The sequence below is a fragment of the Zonotrichia albicollis genome, chromosome 5 (genome assembly GCF_047830755.1).
Source record: "Zonotrichia albicollis isolate bZonAlb1 chromosome 5, bZonAlb1.hap1, whole genome shotgun sequence".
Taxonomy (NCBI): Eukaryota; Metazoa; Chordata; class Aves; order Passeriformes; family Passerellidae; genus Zonotrichia; species Zonotrichia albicollis.
The window spans coordinates 21,495,333-21,517,261 of NC_133823.1; the positions used below are offsets into that span (position 1 = coordinate 21,495,333).

The 21,929-nt window shown below is 44.5% G+C and overlaps 2 protein-coding genes across 12 annotated transcripts in view; one reads left to right on the forward strand and one right to left on the reverse strand.

Annotated features, from left to right (window-relative positions):
- The first annotated feature begins 501 nt into the window (after positions 1 to 501).
- Positions 502 to 21,897, forward strand: SH2D4A (SH2 domain containing 4A). Of its 7 annotated transcripts, XR_012580397.1 has the most exons (11): positions 6,031 to 7,783; positions 8,557 to 8,716; positions 9,226 to 9,388; positions 11,440 to 11,505; positions 11,918 to 12,053; positions 13,276 to 13,492; positions 13,894 to 14,024; positions 14,427 to 14,647; positions 16,126 to 19,248; positions 19,599 to 19,625; positions 21,335 to 21,897. XR_012580397.1 is itself a non-coding variant. In XM_026791968.2 (10 exons), the coding sequence occupies exons 2-10, from the start codon at positions 7,609 to 7,611 to the stop codon at positions 16,216 to 16,218; spliced, it is 1,362 nt and encodes a 453-aa protein (XP_026647769.1). In that variant the 5' UTR covers positions 502 to 984; positions 7,434 to 7,608; the 3' UTR covers positions 16,219 to 21,897. The 7 variants fall into 7 exon arrangements, 4 of the variants coding, with proteins under 4 accessions (XP_026647769.1, XP_026647770.1, XP_074397083.1 ...); XM_026791968.2 differs by adding an exon at positions 502 to 984 and having other exon boundaries at positions 7,434 to 7,783; positions 16,126 to 21,897; XM_026791969.2 differs by adding an exon at positions 502 to 907 and having other exon boundaries at positions 7,434 to 7,783; positions 16,126 to 21,897.
- CSGALNACT1 (chondroitin sulfate N-acetylgalactosaminyltransferase 1) overlaps positions 13,061 to 21,929 on the reverse strand; it is a 50,317-nt gene continuing 41,448 nt past the window's right edge. For 4 of the 5 annotated variants that reach the window (XM_026791965.2, XM_074540979.1, XM_014265426.3 and 1 more), the window contains one exon: positions 20,514 to 21,582. In XM_026791965.2, the coding sequence (XP_026647766.1) occupies positions 21,299 to 21,582 (284 nt within the window). In that variant the 3' untranslated portion in view covers positions 20,514 to 21,298. Of the gene's footprint in view, positions 13,465 to 14,906; positions 15,027 to 20,513; positions 21,583 to 21,929 lie in introns of those variants that run through there. The other variant, XR_003379728.2, reaches the window with a different exon arrangement.

The following is a 21,929-nucleotide window of genomic DNA, read 5'->3' on the forward strand; positions in this document are numbered from 1 at the left end:
AAGGCCGTGTGAAATTCCTGAACCTAGAGAAAAAGAACAAAGACTTAATAGAATTATGAATACCTTTATTTTTCTTCTTTCCTTTATATATCAAAAGGGGGATGCCTACCAGAGGGGGTTGTAGAGTAGGCGATTTGGGAAGTCTGTACTTTCCGAGTACCTCAGCCAATGGGGAAGAGGAAGAGGGTGATGCAGCCAGGAACTTAGGATAAAAGGGGGGCTGAGTCCCCCAACAGTCTGAGACCCTATAGGAAATTTCCATGGTCTCTCCCTTTTGGACATAAACCTCTGACAGGGTGGATTCATGTTCCTAACAGTGTCCCTCCCGGAGCTGACTCCCAGGAGTGGAGGGTCGGCCTCTTCCTCACGCAGTCTTGCTGTGTCCATCCCAGAGCAGCGCCTGGCTGGCTGCGGGCCGGGCGCTGCCGCGGCCGCCCCGGGACTGCGGGGTTGTGCCGCGGCCGCCAGGGGCGCCGGTGCGGGGCAGGGGCGCGCAGCCGCCGCTCCGCACAGTGCCCGCCAGGGGGCGCCGCCGCCCGGGGCCGCGGGGATCCAGAGGGGCCCTTCCCGTGGGCCCCGTCCCAGGTCAGCCCCCGGCGACCCCTCCTGCCACCGGGCCTCACCTGGTTTCTTCTCCCAGCTCTTTCCCAGAGCCACTGCCGGAAGGACGAGCCCTTCGGCCCCGCGCCGGCTCTGCTGTAACGCGGCAGAACAGCTCGAACTGGCCGCTCCCGGAGCCGCTCGTGCCCGAGTGAGCCGCGCCAGGTGTGGATCCCCCGGGAAGACGCCGGGATGCCTGCACCGAGGAGGATGATGCTGCTGCCTGCCCTCAGCACGGCCCTGCCAGCGCCCAGCCGGCTCAGCCCTCACAGAGATGCTGCAGGGAGCTGGCGGCTGCAGCTCCTTTGTGAGTCCCGTTAGTTTGCGTCTCCAGCTCGGGGAAGGTGCTCTCTAGTTTCTGCTTCACCTCCTTCGCAGCTTCAGGTGATTTGCTTCTGTCCCCAGATTGTCTCAGGTTCAGCTCATAGAGTTTGTTTGTGCCTCCAGCATGTTTTAGACTCTAATTTGGTTTCACCTTCCCTGGCTTCTTTCTGGCTTCAGCTAATTTGCAGCTCCAGTTTGTTTCCATGTTCTGTGGCTCCAGTTCATTTCTGCTCTGGCTCATTACCGCTTGTGCGTGTTCAAATGATCTTGGTTTTTGACAGGGCCACAAATCAATCACTATCATAACTTAAACATGAACGGACATATTTGTACATTGTATAAAGATGGACTAAACTTCTTGGACCAATGCAAGTGGACCTTCAGCCTCCAGTGGGATTCCCCACAGGTGCCCCAATACCGATTCCCACTGTCAGGAAAATCCACAAATGCCAGAAGTTTGTGTCCGTAAAGGAGATAGAGGAGTCCTGCAAGTTTATTCTAATAAAGGGAGGGAGTCCCACACAAGCCCCCAGGGTTTTCTCTCTCTCGGTTTCAGAGGGTGCAGCCTCTATCCTCAACTCCCAGCCGCAGTTGCCCTCTTCCTTTCTCCATTGACTGAGGTACTCAGAAGGTACAGCCTTCCCGAGCCGCCTACAATCTATCCCCCCTTGTACCTACTGTTTTACCCCAAAGTTCAGAAGTTCAGGTTTGTGCAGGCCCACTTGTGTGTTTCAGGAGCCAAGCTGTCTGGTCTCTGCAACAAACCTGCTGCCTAAAGTTACTACAGACATAAAGACCCTTTTCAAAGACGTTAATACCAATACTGTCACTCATCAAATTGGTTGTAAAGACATGAACTTTCCTCTCACCACCTTGATGAATAATGGGAGTGAAGTTCCAAACAAGGTAAAGAACAAAGTGGTTAAGCAATGGAAGCAATAATCACAGGAATATGGAAGAGAGAAAATTGATGGCATAAATTCTTGAAGGGGATAACCACAGAAAGATAACACCCTTGTAATCCAGGATGTGTAATGATGAACTAAAAAATCCCCGGTTTTTACTGCTTCTGTAGTGAGAACTTGCCTTAGTGATGAACTTTTGCTCCTTATAATAGTAAAAACCCCACCCCAGCTCAGGCATCTCCCTCTACAAAAGGACTACCACTCACCAAGCATGGGCTATGATTTCTTGGGACATAATGGCTTTAATTTGAGGTAGAGAAAGGATGAGCCAATAACAACTTAAGCCAAGTAGTGACTTAAGTAAGACTTAACAGCCCAAGTTTGTGCCTCGGGGTGCTGGCTCTGAGATATACCACCCAGCACCTCTTTCTGTGCAGAACAGTAAATATAATTACGTGGTTAGAGAAATCTCCTTTCTTACAGTGACTGAGTTAGGTGGACTATCTGATCTAGGTGTGTTAACCTATAGTAGCTCTCAGCCTTTTCACCACACTGTTAATTGTCTCAGTAATTTTCATACAGGGAGATGATCCAAGAAATGTTTGCACATTGTTCTAGGAGGGAAGAAACATTTTCATTGGAAATAGAGCCCTGTGGCCTCAGACTGTGTTCAGTAGCTGGTGCTATATCAAATTTTTCCTTCTTGTCATTACCATCCATTCTTACCTGCTACAAGATAACTGCTACCCCCTCCAGCAATATCAGGGACCTATAGGGCAAGTCAGTTCAGCTCTAGGTAATTTCAAGGTAGTTTATGTTGTGATGACTTCCTTGGTGTTGTTCTTTCAAGCATTATATGCCAGCCTTATGCAGAATCCAGTACATGAAGGGGCTACAAGACAGCTGAAGAGGGGCTTTGGACAAGGGCATGGAGTGATAGGACAGGGGGAATGCCTTCAAACTGACAGAAGGCAGGCATAGATTATATATCAGGAAAAAATTCTTCCCCGTGAAGGTGTTGAGGCACTGGAACATCCCTGGAAGTGTTCCAGACCAAGCTGGGTGCTGCTTTGAGCAACGTGCTGTAGTGGCCCTGTCCATGGCAAGGGGGTTGGAACTAGATGATCTTTGAGGTGCCTTCCAACCCAAGCCATTCTATAATGGTAAGATACAAACAGGTCTGGTTCTGGCTTTTGGGGGCTGTGCTTGTGCAGTTGTGCTTTCCTTCTCTTATACCCAAACTAGATGTTTTTTCTTCCGTCTAAAATAAAAAACAAAAACAGTAGGCTGAAGCAAAATTAAACAGAAAGAGAGGAATTAATCACTCCCTTATTTAGAACAGGATGAGGATTATAAAAAGCCCCAAAGAACAAAGCAAACAAATGAGCAGCCAAACCCCAAAGCACGGAAGGATGTTTTGGTACTAACCTGCTGGTGCAGCTGCTAACATAAATGTTTTCTGACACAAGTGCATGTCACGAACCAATGTGTAACATTTAACCCATGGAGGCTTGTGTACTCAGAGCAAGGCTGGGGTGGTGATTTCTTTTGGCTGCACTGATTTCAGGTGGATTTTGCAATTCTGCTTTGCTTCACTTCTGAAAAAAATCAGAAATGCCTTCATGAAATCTGGCAGAGAGCTGATGGCATTGGAGTGGCTGGAACTGGAAAAATCTAGAAAAACCTGAGCTTCCTAGTGCTGCAAGGCTTAGTTTGGCAAGTGAAAGGAAATTCATTTGCATTCTCACAGTCCATCCTCTTGATCAGGGAAAAGAATTTCCAGTGGCTCTCTGAAACCACCTCTTACTAAACAAATAATCAGCTCCAAAGTGAAGTTCTTGATTCAAAATAATGTAGTTCACCATTTACTGAGCAAAGTGTTCTTATCTGCCTTTTAAGGGGAAAACTACTTTATGAGAATAGAAATCCTCTTAGGTCATCAACCTGTACCCTGAAGCAGCTTTTCTTGCATTCTCTTTCCTCCTTACTGTTGGGTTTCTTGGGTTATTTTAAATTTACAGTTACTGTCACATTTACAGTGGAGATGTGTGCAGCAGGTTGAATAAGCTGCCTCCCTCAAAATGAGCACATTTACACTGTGCTGTTTGATTTCTTGGTGAAAATCATATCTGTGGAGGGACAGAATGTAAGAAAATGAACATAGTGCAGAAGGCAGTCTCACACCTGAGGAGTTGCAGCTGTACTAATCACCAAAGATTAGGAACAGGCCTGCCCTTAAATAGGCCACAGCTGTGTCCAAGAATACAAGTGCTACAAAAGGGTTAGCTGGTGGAGATGAGAGTTGCAGTTGGTTGTGCTGTGAAGAGATGGAGTTTGTTGGCTGTACTGTGGAGAAGAAGGAGTCAGTGCTGCAAGGAGAGCCCATGAGAAATCACCAAGAAGGTATGGAACCTTTGCAATATGATGACAACACATATCTATGATTTTTTGTCTGTCTGTTGTTTTCTTGGAGAAACTTCTCCTCTGCTGGCAGTGCTGATGGTGAGGACCAGGACTAGTATGGCTAGGTGGGAGTGTCTTGGGAGCCTGTTGTGTCCAAAGCGTCACCTGCTGCACACGTGAGCAGGAGCTTGTGCCAGATCTTCTCAAAGCTATGGTGCTTTCATGTGTATTCATAGATTACTTCCCCTGTTCATGGTAGATGATTTACAGGAGCACAGAGCAGAGGCTGCCCTCCAGTAGGAGATTTAAATGTTGTGTGAAGGACAACATTTTGAAGGGTCATTTAGCCTTTGAATTGTGTTTATCCTTACAGCTTTCAGGCTGAGTATCTTATACATGAGTGGCAGAGCCCCAAAGCCCTGGTTTGGCTTCCCACATCCCCCCATTTAGTTTTTTGCTATTTTTGGCTACTCCCATCTCTATTTCTCCGCAAAACCAGCTCCCACCTACCACTCCCATTAAAAAAATGCAAACAGTAGAAAGCTTAACAAGACCTCTGCTATAGTTTTCCTGTAAGTTACCTGCTTGGAGGTCCCTGTGCCATTACTGCAGTCTTTGTCTTCACGAAGTTTGAACTGTAAATATACTATTTACTGGAACAGCATCTGCAAAACCACTTCCAGCCAGGTGTCAGTAATATGGCTTTGATTCAGATTTTGGGAACAGTATATGACTGATTACAAGGATTTCCATCTACTAGATCTTTATTGAAATGACTGCTAACACAGAAATATTGCAAACCTCTTGAGATGCTTATGTCATTTCCCTATGTTAAAACAGCTGGTGCTTTTAAGGGTACCTTTGGAATACAGCATTATAAGTCTCCTCTTACAACCAAAATTATGAGGAAATCCAGCTCTGCAAAACAGCACTGGTACTGTGAAACTTGTTTGCTGAGCACCTTCGATCTTGTCAACACACTGTGTGCCCAGACATGAAAAGAGGGACCAGTTTGTCACCATGGCATATGGCAAAGCACATCAAGTTTACCTAAGTTAATGCCATAGCAAAGCCATTCCAACCCCTGAGAGGCCAGAGCAGTGTGGACATGCTGCTGCATGCATTCTGCTGATGGATTCTCATGTGTTATGTCCTGGGAAGCTCTTCCCCCTCTATACCTGCCGTCTCCATGGCTCGAGGACAGCCCAAGACCCTCTGGCTGCTGAGCTGAAAAATCTCTGCCATCAGGTGGTTACTCAGAAAGCATTGCTCAAGTCGGATCATCTCCCCTAAAAACCTTTTTTTAAATCAATAAAGTAAGTTGTTTAAACCAAATCCTGATACTGGTTTGAAACAGCAGCTTCATGTTTCTTTTAGAATGAAGTTAACATTTTTAATAGGGAAAGTATTGTGTAATCAGAGAAACAAAATAGAAATGAGAAGACTTAACACCAACTCCTGGTCACTGCACACTCCCCAGGACTTGCTCCTGGCTTCTGCTGCAGACAATGCATTTCTGGGACCATGATCTGCTCCCTTGTTTCCTTGAGGAGAAATTTGTCTCCCTGCCTACAGCTCCTCCCCCTGCTCCAAGCTCCTTTCAAGCTCCTCCTGCTGAAAGTGCATGGGGACTTGACTGGAGTAGGGCTCCAGCCAGCTGTGTCTCTGGCAGTTTTAAGGCAAGCCATATTCAGAAGCAGGAGGATGCTTGGGACATACTGCTTGTTCCCAGCATGGGTGCAAGATGAAGGAACGTGGACCAACGCAGCAGATACTGTTCTGACAGTCTGTATTCATGATGGCTGCTGTTGTGCTCTCCCATTTCATCTAAAGAATTGTGTGCTCTGTGCGTGCTCCTTGGGAAGCTTCAGTATTGCACTTGCTGGCTTGGCTACCTCCTTTTTTGGCTTTTTCTTGTCAGAAGCTAAGCAGTCATACTGAGAATATGCTCCCAGCACTTTTCTTCCAACATTTGGGTTCCTAGAAATTCAGTCTCTCTCCTGTAAGATGGCTGATTGATTTGACCCCATTAACTTCATTTAATACGTACTCCCACTTCACCCTAGCACAGGTCCTGCCATGTCTGTGTCCTTTGCATTTCCACATTGCTGCCTCGATAACCCTCTGCCTCCCACCTACTGTGCTACGTTCTGACATGCTTGTTCCTCAGACTCCCGGGATTTGTGCAGAAGAACATGAACAATACCGCTGCTTTAATTTTCTTTGTACTCCAATAGAAATGCTTCTCAAAAATTTGTCCAGAAAGTCCCTGCCACTTGTGGCCAGTCAGCCACCCTGCTCTGGTGTTGCACTTAATACGTGACTGTCAGCCTCTCCATGTCACCAAAAGCACTGCCAATGTCCTGATCTCCACGAGTTATCCAGATAAGATAAGGAAAATAGTTGTTTTCAAGGTCTTTAGTCCACATTTCTACTTTCTCATTTGTCACCTTCCCAAGTGACAGGAGAGCTTTCAATTTTCCAGTGAAATCTCTGTTGTAAATGTAAATCCACGAGCACAAAGCAAGGCTGTGCGGGTGTTAGTACCTTGCTAGCATGCTGTGGACATGAGCCAGTATCCTGGGCAGGAACAGGGATGCCCCTTCTCCCCATCAGCTTCATCCTGTCAGACAACGATATCCCATGCCAGGCTCACCATGTGGAGGTGCATCAGCAAGATGTGTCATAGCAGGAGCTGTCTAGGACACTGGCTATCCAAATGGCCTTTCATCAAACCAGCTGCACTCCTTGTGCTCTCTTGACTTGCTGGGAGGCTGACTTTGATGGACAGGAACACTCTGAAATTCCCGCTCCCACCTCAAAAGCGGAATCGAAAGTCCTCCCTGTCTTTCTTTGGTAAAATGAGGCAGGCTGGGCTTTCAGTCATCAAAGTGTTTCTATTTGGAAGGAGGAGGAGCCATCTAGTCATGGGTTCATTGATTCCCTGCCCAGCAAGAATGTTTGCTTGAGCAGAGCCAAGCCGCACCTCTGATGACTAACAGGCAGCGCTCTCTCTTTGATATACTATCGGCCGGGTTTATCACAGTATCAACACAACCTCCCCACTCCAGGCCTCGCCCCTTCTGGCCAGCCCTCCCTGCAGAGCGGCAGGGGCGGCATGGGAGCTGAGCTCACCTCTTATTCCAAGGAATCTTAACAGCAGGTTTTAAGGTACTTATTTACTTTTTTTGGTCTGCACAGGAAGTCTGAGCTAAAAAAAAAAAAAAAGGAAAGAGACAGAAGTATAATTGCTCTGGCAGGCCTGCATTCCTACTTCAGTCTCAGACGGGCAGGCACTCTTTCTTGTCGGAGCCTGGAAGAGGATCCGATCCCTGAAGATTATCGCCACGAACGTGCGTAAGTGAAACCTGCAGCCATGCTGAAACAGATATTATCAGACATGTACATCGATCCGGAGCTACTGGCAGAACTCAGCGAGGAGCAGAAGCAGATCCTCTTCTTCAAGATGAGGCAAGAACAGATCAGACGGTGGGAGGAAAGAGAAGCAGCTGCAGAAAAGATTTCAGCAAAGAAGCCACTGCCAAGAAAAGGTAAGTCTCTGCCTCCTGGCTGCTTCACCCTCTGGCATGTATCTGGCCTAGTCAACTGCTTCCTAGAGATAGGAAGTAATGTATTCTTAGATTAATTTCTTCTCCAAGGGACATGGCATAGGCTTATTTTCACACATAAATGAATCCACCTGCAATGGGGTAGTTTTGGCCAGGCACACAGTGGTTTTTACTCCCTGGTTCAGACATTCTGTCCTTGACCAAATTGCTCAACTCCTCTAGCTGGGAAGACAGGGCTTATTTGCCCCCAGGACATGCATCTCATTAAGTTTCCCACTAAATGGTGCCTCAGAATCTGTCTTTACCATAACCATGGATTTGAATACCTCTCCTGAGGCACTAGATCTGATGGGCAGTTCCCACTGAAGTTCCCTTGCCAGGATTACACCAGCATGCTAGCTGCTAGGAAGATAGCTCTCTTCTCCCAGGTCTGCCTCACGTGCTCTATTTGTAAGTAGCTCACCCTCACGCAGTTTGGGGAGGACAGTGGTCAGGAGTTAAGGCAAGAAAAGAAAGAGTGGTGATTCTTCTCCTTTGCTCCTAGTCTCAGAAATGCCTCCTTCACTGACCAGGCTCAAGGAGTATGAAAAAATTGGGAAGTGTGGGCTGCATCCAAGTCTAGTTTCTTCAAGTACAGTTGCTTTTGGGGGGTTTCTGTAATCAACAGCAAATGGTAGGGCACAGCAAGAGCAGCACAGGCCCTGCAGAGAGCTACTCAGCAAACAGCATTTGCCAAAGAGCTGCTTCTTTTCCAGCCAACAGGAAGTCAGTGACATGGAAACTCGGCGCTGACAATGAAGTGTGGGTCTGGGTGATGGGCGAACATCCTTCAGATAAATCCTATGCAGCCATCTGTGAAGAGATCCAGGCACAAAGAGCAAAGCGCTTAGCGAGAGAGCAAGGCCAGGAGGGCAGGTAAGCATCCTTCAGCTGAAGGACTCAGTGGGCAGATATGGAGAAGAAGGCTTTGTCTATGGACACATGAGCTGGGCCTTCTCTGTAGGGGCTGTGGTTAGCACTGTCATGCTAGTCTTGCTGGCAAAAGGCAACAGTTGGTTTTCTGAGTGGACACACAATGCTGGCAGAGACCAGAGACCTGAGAATTGCCCGGCTCACTGAGCCTCCTGTGACAAGGCTGCTGCGTGGGAGCCTCTGCAGAGCACAGGAAATGCTGATGCTGCCCCTGCAGCAGGTGATGGGCTCAGATGGCTCTGATTCACCGGCAGGTGCCCGGGTACAGTCGGACAATGGTTACTCACCACGAGTCATTAATTTAATTACCCACCTACCTGATCTGGAGATATAACTGCCTGTGCACGTGTGGCATGATTGCAGCTCTGCTCTGCTCACGTGCAGCCTCCTCACGAGATTCTCAGACATCAGAAAGTGATTCCCTCCTAAGTCCTCTCTCTCTTGCATTTCAGAGACACTGAATCTTCTGCGACATGGTCTCTACACCCCCAGCCAGGACTTCTGGCTGAGACAGACCTTCATGGGAATACAAAAAACACTGTGGAGAAAAAGGAGGAGCATGGGAGACGAATGACTGATATTGATACAACAGGAAAAAGCCAGGAGCTCACAAAGGTAGTTTTCCATTTTCCCGTAACTATAAGAAACATGTTTTTTGAGGTCTAGGAAGTGCAGCAAATCCTGGTTGCTGTAAATACAAATCTGAAGGAAAAAGCCATCTATGTGTTAAAGCTTTTTTTCTACCTAAGAGAAGAAGCCATATTGTTACATCCTTCCTTAAGACTCAGAAGGTCCGTGTGCTGTTCTCAGCTGGGATAGATCTGCTCTGCATCAATGGATAAACTACTCTGAATTGCTTTGCTTCCATTCTCTGTGGGTAAAACAAGGGGTGCAGTACTTTCCCTTCTGCACCATGGCTGGTTTGAATGGCTTTTGGGGCAAGACCAGGATTTTTAAATGAAACATCACAGCCCTCAGCCAGATCACTTACTTTTATAAAAGACCAAATGAAGATAATTTTACCAGCATCATCTGATGTGCATATTTTAGGTGTCTCTTGGGGTTTTTTGTCTTCTAATACAGAAAACAGCTTATGACATTGATAGCACAGGACAGCTCCAAATGCAGTAATACAGTGCCTGCATTCCTGTGGTGTTCCATTACAGAAATATTTTTTCCAGCAATAAATACATTTGTGCGTTTAAGCTGTCTACAAAAAGCCATTTGCAGAGGAAGGAAAAAAGAGTTAAATTAACTACCCGTGCAACTACAGTTGAACAAAAGGAACAGGACATCCTGCCAATTTAATGGGAGAAGTCCTATCTCATTCTGCATTTTCATTCAGCCTTGAATGAACTTGTATGAGTGTATATTCTTTTATCATACTGCCACTCCATACTTGGGTAAAAAAAGTATGATAGCAGAAGGTTAGGTTTTGGCAAAATGCTCTCCTACTGCTACCAGAATAGTGAATGGAATTTGGAGTGACTGTCTCCTTTATCAAAAGCCTCTGAGTTACATGGGGATTTTCTCTGCACTGTTTGCTGAAGTTGAGCAACTATGTGGGAGGTTCTTGTTTTTCAAAGGAACTTATTAGTCAAAACTGACTAAAAAAGTCCAAAACAAAGCAAAAACAACCCCCCAAAAACAAACAAGCCGCCACAAAAATCTATCCTCCTTTCAAAATCTTGCACATGGGAATAGATGGGCATTGTATATTTTCCTTTCTTTTCTGTCCTTATGTTATTAGTAAATCTTCCCAGGTTTCTGGGGCTTTTGCTGTTAGAAGGAGGGCTCCAGACTGAAGTCTCCTGTTGTATTTTCTAGGCCTGAAGAGAGGCTTTTTCCCACCTCCTGCATAAAATGTCTTCTCTGAGATCTAGTTTGTGGTATTTACACTAGTTCTCACTTAATCTGAGAGATCCTGGTATCATGCTGCAGGGAATAGGGCTGATCTACAAAAAAAATGCTGCTCCACAGACATTTGAAGTTCCTAGTTTCCTAAAGAGGAGAGGGAAATTGTAAAGCCATGTTCATATTAAATATTAGCCAAGTAGGTGATGGAGCTAAAAGGAAGTGTGACCTTGGTAAGCAGACTAGTACAGTTAACTCATCACTTGTACTGTGGGAGGCAGTCGGGGGCTGATGGGGAAGTGGGTGGGTGTTTACTGAAAGCCATACCTAACAGTTTGTCTGCAGAGGCAGCTCTCAGCTAGGGACTGCTGGCAGGGCAGCTGGGCTGGTTCTCAGGGAGGAGAGAACACAAAATATCCAGCCAGTTGGATCAGTTTGTCAAGTAGGAGTTTGCAGCAAATCCAGCCACAGCTGCAAACATGCACAGGCAGGTAAAGCTGTAGACGGCTGGTTCTGCAAGGGATTGCTTTAGAGGAAGGGAAGAAAGGGACTACTCCCTGGGAGCACTTGTGAGCATTGCTTAGCAAATCTAGGCATGCTTATGGCTACCCCGACACCCATGAGCTCTCCTCTGTGGCATGTTTGGCCAAATATGATGGGAAAACCCCCACAATGTTTGTCAGAGCAAGCTGGAAAAACTTGTTAACAAATGTCACATAACTGCTTTTGCATTAAGCACCATTTGCACAAAAAATAAAGAGCAATTGTCCTAATGTCACATTTATTTCTCACCACTCTTTTGCTCTGCTCAGAGAGGAACCAGAAATGTTCATCAGATGCTGGCGGATTGCCATGCAAGGAAGCAGAGTTTCCAACAGGTAAGTGGCAACCTATGGTGCTCCTAACACATTGAGTGGTGTCAGTGCTTTATCCTAGAGTCTCAGTCAGCTTCAGAGCCTCATATGAGCCAAGAATGTTCTCGCCTTTTGGACCAGTTTTATCCAGTATTGCTATGTTCCTCATGCATGGTGTGATGATTTGAAGATGATACAAAGCAGGCCAGGCTGGCAGATTGGGGAGTAGCACAAGGAGATGCTCCTTGATGATTTTTGGTGGGATGTTTTCCCTTCCTGCCTCAGTTGTTACCTTTAGTAAAGACAGAGGGTCTCTACATTGTTGAAACTGGAGGGATTCACTGTAAAGGACAGAGCTCCCAGTATTTCAAGGCTAGCTAAAAAGTAGGGCTAAAGCTTGCCTGAGACAAAGCTGAACGTACTGTTTCTTTCATAGATGAAGGAAACACAGAGGAAAAATTCAGAAGAGACCACAGCCCCCCAGAAGCCAATACCACAGAGCCACTCCAGCACAGAGAGCCAGAGAACACTGCAGAAAGCGGATGAGAATGAGCCTGAATGGCAGGAATTCTGTAAGATCTTAAAATTACCTTTTCCTATAAGGCTTGAGAAATCCTGGGTCTCTGTGGGGTCATGTCAACCCTTCCCCTGCCATACTAGAACTGAATAATAGGTCAGAGGGTGGAGAGTATTGCCAAGAAGTACAGCACTGTATTATCAGAATATTTCTGAGTCCACACAGCATTGAGACTAGAGCTGGGCAGGGAAATGGAAAACTTTTCCAACTGACACTGTGTAAAAACAAGCAACAAATAGGAACCACATGAGTATAGCCAGTACAATTAATTTTAGACTAGAAACTGGCCTTTTGTAAGACTTTGCAGTAACTGCTCTTGAGGACAAGGGTAGTCCTCAAGAGTAACAGGGACTAACAAAAAGGGCTTCCCTGTCATTTAAGCATGATCCCACCCAAGTAAAGCCCTTCTGCACTGTCTCATGTAATGAATCCTAATAATAGAAAGGAAAATGGCAAGTAGCATGAGACTTGCAGTAGTAGCCATCACTGCTGCCAAATGCTTCCTGAAGGAGAACCTGATGCACTTTTCTTCCCAGTTCCTCCCCTGCTGCTCAGTAGATGGCAATGCTGTACCACCGGTAGTTTCCACTTCAGTCTAGGGGTTTTATTTTTCTGGCTTGATAAAAAAACTGGTGACTGTAGAGCTGGTTACTCATACAGACTCCAGGGAGAGATGGACCTAGACAATAGAGGCAGTTTTACAGGAAAAAAACCCAAACAAAACCAGTCATGTTCTCCACTTTCCATAATAGTTTCAGCAAGGCTCCTTACTACCCTCCAAAATTGATTAGCACTTTCAAATCCTTCAAATGATTGATTTGGGGTCATTTCAGCAGCTTCAACTCCAGGAGCTTCAAGCTCTGCCCCCCTTTTGTTTACATGAAAGGCGCTACAGAAATCCATGTCTGAACCAGGAGTCAGTATCCGAAACAAAACCAAGAAGTCTCTGAGTACAAAAGGACCTGGTACCGAGAAAAAACACACAGATTTTGAATCTTGTCCTACAAAAAAATTGGGTTTTAATCTTTTAAAGGAATAAAAACTATGCCACTTAACACATGGGAGAGATGTGGCAAATGGTCTCACAACTGAGTGACTCTTTCAGCTTGTGGAATGGATTATTCTTGCATTTCAACAAGCAGGAAGATGGCCAAAGGGGGTAGCAAGCTTTAAACTTGCTGCTTGTTCACTCCTGTAGGACTCCTTTTTTGTTCCAGTGCAGAAATCCAAGGCAGCAGACGAGAAGAGACGCTCCCTTGCACGGCAAGCCCGAGATGACTACAGGAGGCTTTCACTGCAGGGCATCCACAGAGGGAAGCAGGCAGATATTTCCAAGGGTGCCACAGCAGGAGATCGGCGACCACTTCAATACCCACCTCTCCCTCCAAAGCCTAAACTTCTACCTCCTGCAACAGCAAATGGGAGAGCAATTAGGTAAGGAAGCCCCTGTGCACTGTGGAAAGGAGAAGGAATGAGATTCTTTTGCTCTAGCAAGAGATGGTTGAGATGATTGTCTCTCTTCCTTCTGTGGAAGAGACACCCAGCAGGGCAAAATAGAGCCTAGGCTATATTCCAGCCTGGGGTGTGATGAGGCCTTCAGGTGTTCATTCCTGGAGGGTAACAGGTTTAGTTAGTAGAGTGTCTTAAGTCTAGAACACAGAGAGCCCCTATGATGCCAGATGCCCGCTGAAAACCATATTCCATACAGCTGAACTGGTGTAAGCTGCCTGTTTAGGGCTGGTCTTAAAATCCTAAGCAAAACGTAAGTCCCATGCAGAGACTCAAAGCCTGTCTTTTTTGAATCTGATGCACAAACCAGAGGTCTTTTTTAACAGGAAAGAGGGAGTCCAGAGGACAATCTCCAATTCCACAGAAGAAAGCATCATCAAGTGGTTCAAAGAGGAGCAATTCCCCCTCCGAGCTGGCTATCTGAAAACCACAGACACAATAGCACCTTGGTTCCATGGTGAGTCCTGGGAATTTCTACCCCAACTCAAGTGTTTAAGAAGTTTTTCTGCTAACATGGCTGCTTATATGGGCTGGGCTTGGGAATAAAGCTCCTACACTGGCATCAACATTCAACAACTGCAATACCATTCTCTCTCATAACACAGCAACAGTCCTTTCGAGCTGTCCACATTTGCTGTTCATTGTTGGTCAAGTGTGGCACAGTTAACAAAGAGCTGTTGGCCATGGCCTGTTACTAGCAATGGCAGCACTCTTCTTCTTGGGCTTCTGGGCAAGAAAACAGTGAAAGGGATGGAAGTGCCATGGACTGGTTTTAGAGCAGATTTCTTGTGAGAACTGTTCTGTCCAATCCTGCACAAATGCTTTTCTCCCTTCAGTTTTGTGTTTCGGTTTTGAACAGGTATCCTAACCTCTAAGAAAGCAGAAGACCTTCTGAAAAAAACACTACCAGGGAGTTTTCTGATCCGGGTCAGTGAGAAAATCAAAGGCTACGTGCTGTCCTATTGGTCTGTGGAAGGATGTAAACATTTCCTCATTGATGCCTCCAGTGATTCCTACAGCTTTCTTGGAGTGGACCAGCTGCAACATTCAACGCTGGCTGACCTTGTCGACTACCACAAGGTGAACTTCTGGCAATGCATTCACTAATAGCTTAATTGCCTCAGGGCACTTCAAAATAAGACAGACTAGATTCAGTTGTTTTGAAGTTGGTAACTAGACCCATTTTAACTGCTGCTGGCTACCTTGTGTGATGCTCCAAAATTGTATTCAGCCTGACTGGTACAGCCCAGGTGACCTAATACATCTCAGGTATCTTAGATTTGATTCACTCACCCTCAAGCACACAGAACACCTTGCATGCTGGGCCCAAGTTACTTACTCTGTAGAAATGTTGATGAGAGGTAACAGCATACTCGTACAAACTCCTTTCTTCTGTATTCTCTCCATGGTTAAGAGGCAGTGGCAAGTTGGGTAAACACAAAATCCTGCTTACCTTCAGCTTCAGCATGAAAGAGAGTAACATATCTTTACTATCTCAAAGCAGACAAGGGGTGGTACTGAGCAAAGGTAAAATATAGAAGGGAAGGAGGAAGGTTGGCAGGCTCTTGCAACAATAACAGTTGTGTTTACCAGCACTGACTGCAGTTGCATGGATTTCTGGGAGAGCCAGGTGGATTGTTCATTTGTTTACTGTAAGATCTGCCCAGGGACAAGTCAATAATTTTTCTCATAGTTTCATTTAAAGTCCCTGTTTCTTTTAAATAAGTGCCTAGCTTAATGCAGGCATGGTAAACAAAACTGGACATGAGAACAATAGCTATACTCATTTGCTCTACGGAACTTTGCCTGGACTGCCTGAGCTTGCTTCTTGCATGATTTTCACAGTTCAGGCTGAAAGTATTAAAAGCAGGAGTTATACAGCTACTTGTACCAGAGCTAAAGGATTTAAAGCTTTGCTGTGCATAGCTACATCGAGTATAGAGCCAAGGCACAGTCTGAATCCTGCAGCTCCCCTGCACTACAGCACATGTGGGCAGATGAACCCACTCTGCCAAAGTGCCCCACTGGGTTCTGCTTATCACCTACCAGGTGAGCATGAAAGAAGGCAAGTTCCCACCATGCATCTGCTGCTAGGATGGAGAATGAGATTGGAAGCACAGACTGTGCTTAGAACAGGACTTGCCTAAGCAGAGGGTGTGTGTTCTCTCCAGAACCCACCCTTGTCCCTCCTACAAACACAGTCAGAAGCACGGTTCACAATCCCCGGTCCTGCTCTGCCTGCATGCTGCGTATTCCGGGCTCCAGCACTTTCTAGGCAGGGCACCTCTCCATGTCAGAGAAGCTGTAGTTTTCTCAGGGATGAGCACAGCTCTTTCCTAGAACTGCCTGAGTTGTCACTGAGTTATGGCACAGAGCACATTGTGTTATGAAGACAGAGGGCCCTTCCCTGAGTTCTCCAGGAAACTGAGCTGTATCACACAGTGGTGGGAACACATCCACAACATAACAGAGGCAGGAAGACTGCTGTCCACTTTGTGAAGTTGTGACAGGCAGGATCTGTTTGAAAACTGGTGTTTGATCATATGCTATATTAACAGGACGAACCCATCACTTCCTTGGGGAAGGAGCTGTTGCTTTATCCATGTGGCCAAGAGGACCAAGAGCCAGATTACATCTCTCTCTTTGAGTAAACCTGTCCATCTTGTTGGGCAGCCCCGGACTTGTATTCACAAAGAACTTGGAACTGGACTTGGAACTAGAGCTCCTGATACCTGAAACCATCAGTGCCTCTGTTTTGTATCCTTCACAACAGAGCAGTAGGAGGATAAGTACTGTGAGCTACAGGATGCATCAGCCCAGGAAGCTGCAAACCTGGACACATCCCACAAGATGGAGAGAATGAGTTGATGAAGTAATCAGTTGATCAGGAGATACTGCCATGGTTTTTCATTGGGTTTTTGAAGGTTTCTTGGGGGACTTCTGTATTCAAGCTGCCTTTTGTTCTTGAATGCAAGGTTCTCTGGGAAATAGATTAGTACCTACAGTTGAATGAGATTATAACCTTCCCAAAAGCACAAAGCAACTTGGAGAGGTGAATCGATCTTGATATGTAATTTGCAAAATGTGAAGCTTAATTCTATAAAATGCTGTGTCCTTGGAAGGAAGGATGTTCAGCCAAACATGCAAGCAAACCCTGAGTGCCTTTCAGTGAAAGGTGCTCTCTGTGACAAGAGATTGGCACACATGAAGACTGCATTTTTTTAAACTCCCCTAGCCTCTGAATGTAGATCTTCACTCTTTTAACCTGTATTTAACTCCCACACAGGCCTTTCTGCATTGAGAGGGTTTATCCTTTTTGAAAAGGAAAAGAGATGGGACAGAGTAATTTTTGTGAAGTGACAACCACATGTACAGAGCCTAAAAATGTAAGAAGGAACACCTATATCAGTATTAATACAGTTTACAGAAGAGTTTTTGCCAGTAAAGAATGCTGTTTTCCAAAATGGAGCTATTTATTGCAAGTTGTGTCCCAATTACTGAGATGCATCTAGTGTAAACTTCATTATAGAACTTGTTCTTTCAACATAATGTTCTTTTTTCTTATCTGTTACAATGCTCTTTAAATACATCATTCAGAAGATTGGGGGAGAGCTTGGAAAGAATCACATAAGAAATTAGTCTTCATCCAGGTTCCCCAATGTTGTTGCACATGACAAACTCTGCAGCTGAGGGTCTGAATCTGCAAACGTCATTTTTTAGAGGCACAATCCTCAAATAGTGAATAAGAGTTGGTCTTGTTTCAGTTGTTTACCTCTTTTTACCTGTTCTCTTTTTTCTTTTAGATCGGGGCTACTCAACTTGAAGAAGCAGTCAAAACTTTCAGTCTTATATTAATCTGGGTTTTGCAGAATACAGATTTAAAGAAACTGTGATCATCTGGTCTTAAAATTTACAGCTATGCTGACAGGTGGTTTCCATTAAAGGAATGAGGGGATAACTACACTCCAGTTTCAGCAAGTGTCACTTGCTAGAAATAAAGCCTTAATGTAAACTGAGATTCTGAATGTAAAGACACTCTGCCACTGCAAATGACTTAATGAGCTTCTTGAGCAATATATCACATTTATCAAAGAGATAATTTCAATATAATCTGTATCAATCATGAGAAAGGGTGTTAGATTATTTGTAGGGGGGGAAACATCCCTCCTTCCCTCTTTATGAACTGTTTCTTTTAAAACTTTTGTCAAAATGAAAGGTCCTTCAGAAAAACATCTGTTTTCATGTGAAGAACATGTCATAGCTGATATCTTGCTGAGACAAATTGTGAAGTGTTTTGCAGATCATTGGGCTGGTAAAGGGGGAGGAAAAGTATGTTCTAAAAAGGCATTTTGAGACTCAGGGTGTTAACTTGCAAAATAGGATGCAGGCCAATCTGTCATGGACATAGCAGGGCATAATCAATTTTAGCTCTAAGATCTTTAGTAAAACTCCTCAGGGTTTGACCTGCTGACAAGTGGACCAGTAGATTCACTACCTTTATATTAAACTACTTATTTGCAAATATTGTCTCAGTACAGCCCAGGGAAAACCACTATCCATGTTCACATCATCCCACATGTTTGAGTCATGCTTTGGTTTTTCAAAGACCCACTTTTCTGCTGTGAGGCAAGAAACATGAACGTTTAGATGACTAGACTGACTGCAAAGGCAACTCCCTTGCTAGAACAGATCCCCTTAAGACTGACTCTTCTATTGCTCCAAATCCAGTTACCCTGAAAGTCTGTGGAGCAAGGATGTCTTGCAGCAGTTGAGAATCTAGGGTGATGACATACCTTTGGGAGTTTTCTCTGTAAAATCTTTCCTTCTTCAAGGGATGCTGTGTAAGGATTACAAGAGGAGTTAATTTGCAAATTGCTTGCTGGAGAGATCATGAATCCTGGAGGAGCATGGGAATTTGTTTTTGCTCTATGCCTTTAGCCAGAGTATGCTGCAGTCATCACAAAGTAAAGCAAGGAGTCCCTGGATGGCCTCCCCACCTGCACAGGGACATCTCTAGACCCTCCTCAACCAAGATAAAATCAGTTGTCATTCTGAGAAAGATCACAAGCTGGTTTGGGGACAAGAAAGGTAGACACCTTCATAACAAAATCTATTGTTCTGTTGACTGTTCTCTTTGGATTTCACCTTTCTCTAACTGGGCTAGAAGATGTGTTAGAGCTCCACTTGGCTGACAGAAACGTGAGTAACAGCAGCTTCCCTTTCTCGTGCTGTTCCTCACCTCTCCTGTCAGTGCAGTCTCCACCTCTAAGAGAGCCCTGACAGATCTCTGCTGTGATTAGATTGCCCTGCACATCACCAATGACTGTGGGCTGGATCTCTTGATCACTGACACCATCTCAGCTCTTGCCAGACTGGCTTCTGCAACCAAGGAAAGAAACTACATAGACAGTATTGTTCCTGGCAAGAGGAACAGCATCTCTGTGGAAAAGGACATACATGAAAATCACAAAAGTGCTATTTAAAAACATAAGTTGTGAAACTCTGACAGGATCTGGATGATGTGCTTGCAAAGTAATGAAGTGCTGAATTTACAACTGCCCAGTGCTTAGAACTGGAGACTAATAGAGGCTTGAAGGGACCTCTGGAGATATGTGGTCTAGTTCTGCTCTACAAGCGTGGCTCAGGGAAGACTGAATAAAACAATCGTGGAAATAGTTAAGGTGAGGCTTGGCACAGGTCATGATTACAAAACTTTAATAGTGTACAACACCCAGTTTCAAATTCAGGTTTAAGTGGGACTGTAGGAACAACTTTTGCTTTGGACCAGCTGCATAACCACACTTTGATATGCACTCAACAAGTCATACCTGTCTCCTCCTATTGCATAATGTTTGTAAAGTTACTTCATCAACACAAAGCCCTTTATAAATAATTTATCACGTGTTCTGGGAACAAAGCAGTCCTTTGGAGGATCTACTTGAGTGATTACTGAAGTTTCTATGGTAAGTGATGTATTTTGGGGTTGAGGTTTTGAAGAATAAGAAGTTTCTATTCTTTTTTATTTTTGCAGTGTTTTGGATACTTGGTGATTTACAAGGTGAGTGCAATGCAGATCCTTTGCACCAGTAAAAGTCAAACACATATAAACCTGTCCAAGGAAAAGATACTTATAGCAGCATGGTCTCTGTCTGCAGAACCTGCGTGCAGTGCTTTCAAAAGAGCACTCTTCCTACTGCACAGCTGCACAACAAAGAGTAGCTCATTCATTGTTCAGTGCTACCTTTCTTTCCCCCAGCTTTTACAAGCCAAAAACCAAATTAGAATCTGGTTCAGACTGCCTTGAATTAATCTGAATCCAAAAAACAGAGGCTGCTCAGAGAAATAGCATTTAGGTAAGCAAATGGGATTTACAAGCCTGTGCAGTTTTTGTTGGCTAGTATATATTAAAACTGTAAATAGCAGTCAGCATTAAAATAAAATGCTTTATAAGAGCAGTAACTCAAACTTTCAACAGTTTTAGGCAATTGCAACAAAAACTATCAAGAAAATTACTAATTTTTACAATTAGTACCTATAATTATCATAAGAGAATTTGCAGGGTCCACTAGTCCATCACAAAAATTTATTTTGTTAATTACAGAAAGCTTTTTATACCCTGGGCAAGACTCTGTATTTGGTTTAGAAGAAATACTTTGGCATAAAATCAGAAAATGTTCATCACTGTTGGTATCTGGCATTTGGAGTTTAAAGCCTCCTGCTAAATCAGTACTGCAAGTTGATATGTATTTTGTTTTCTTCAGCATGATAAAGCTTCTGCCTTCCAGTGCCCAGGTTGTGTAGAAAAATCACTTATCTATTCCAGTTCCCATCCACAGGAACACAGATCTGCAGAGCGTTTTCCAAGCATTGGAAGGTTTACTATTTCCTACTAAGGCTAGAAGTAGAAAACCTGAAGTATGGCAAAATAATTCTCAAGCCAAATGAATTTCATTTAAAAATAAATCTTGAAATACATACAGCATTCTAAAGCAGAAATACACTATGTGATTCACATGATACAGATGTGGCTCATTGCTTTTGGCTCACTGTTCACAGAGGAGAACAAACAGTACCCTCCAGTTGATGGTTTTTCAACCATCACACTTGACCAGTAAGATTTTCTCTTTAAGTTTAGAAAGCACTTTCTGAGAAAGCTCTTTCTCTGGATTAACTGGGAATGGCCTGTTAATGCACTGCTGCTGTGCCCCCATCCCAGCCCCTTAAAGAAAAAGTATTTTTGGTTACTCCAGCTTTACCATGGTTAACAATCAGATGTCCTCAGAGCAGAAGTCCCTGGACTTGTTAAACAATAGCCCTTTTTAGATATGTCAAGTTAGGTGTAGGAAATAACTCCTAATTATTGGCCCACCAAAAGATCAAATCCTTTCAATAACTGTACACATCTTACACATCCATTTGTTAGTGTGAATACCACACTGGTCACATAATAACATATAATGTTCATTGTCTCTATGATGTGACCTTGAATTTCATCAAGTGTTCAAGTCTTCCCCAGAAGCAAGTGCTGAACAGTCAGGATAGTGGAGTACTTAAAAACCTCTCTAGAACAAAAACAAAAGTAGGGAGGACAGACGCTTTCCCTCTGCTTTTGCTGCCATCCTGCTGGAATCTCCATCCTCTTTCAGTCTCATCCCAACTTTTCTGGTTAAAACCTCTTTTCCAAAACACCCCTAAGTCCAGTTCAGAGGCTTTCAACCTCCCTTTCTAGATTCACATCTTCTTACTGCTCAATTTCTGTTTTTGTAGGTGTGTCTCAATCTCTTGCTTGAAAACAAGCATCCCAAGCTGGCCATGGGAAGCCTCATTCATGGCCTTGGACTGCATGCACATTTTGTACTGCTCTGGAGTCAGCTCGTCCAGACACTGCTTTTCATGCCACAGATGGAAGAGACCCCTGACAGGCGTTCGGATCACCATCAGGTTGCTGTGAAGGTACTTGCGGTACAGATGCACATCTTCACCACCCCAGCCTTTAATGTCCAGGTCAAAGCCACCTGACACAGACAAAATTCAAAATACAACTAGAAATCTGTTAGCAAGCTCAATGCTATTAATTGTACTGCAGCTGTTTTCTGATTCCAGTCAGCCCTTTAAAACACACACACTTTCTGTGAACATTTAACTGCCCGTCTTCAAATATTTCACCATCAGAGAAAAGTTCTTTATTTGTAATTTTATTTGTAAACAGTGTTTAGATTCTGGTAATTCTGTTACACGTAGGAAAAGCCTGAACATCTAACCCCAGCACTGCTGCAAATTAGCGAGACAGACACATTGGCAAAGGAAAGGGAGGCTGATCATATTTTCTATGTTTTAGCAAAAAGGCAGGTGTATTGGAATG

What these genes read in the sequence shown, in the direction of transcription:
- SH2D4A (XM_026791968.2), top strand. Translation starts at nt 7,609, where the DNA reads ATGCTGAAACAGATATTATCAGACATGTACATCGATCCGGAGCTACTG. An exon ending in GAAGCCACTGCCAAGAAAAG is followed by an intron (nt 7,784 to 8,556) that starts GTAAGTCTCTGC and finishes CTTCTTTTCCAG; the next exon opens with CCAACAGGAAGTCAGTGACA. An exon ending in GCCTGAATGGCAGGAATTCT is followed by an intron (nt 12,054 to 13,275) that starts GTAAGATCTTAA and finishes TTTTTGTTCCAG; the next exon opens with TGCAGAAATCCAAGGCAGCA.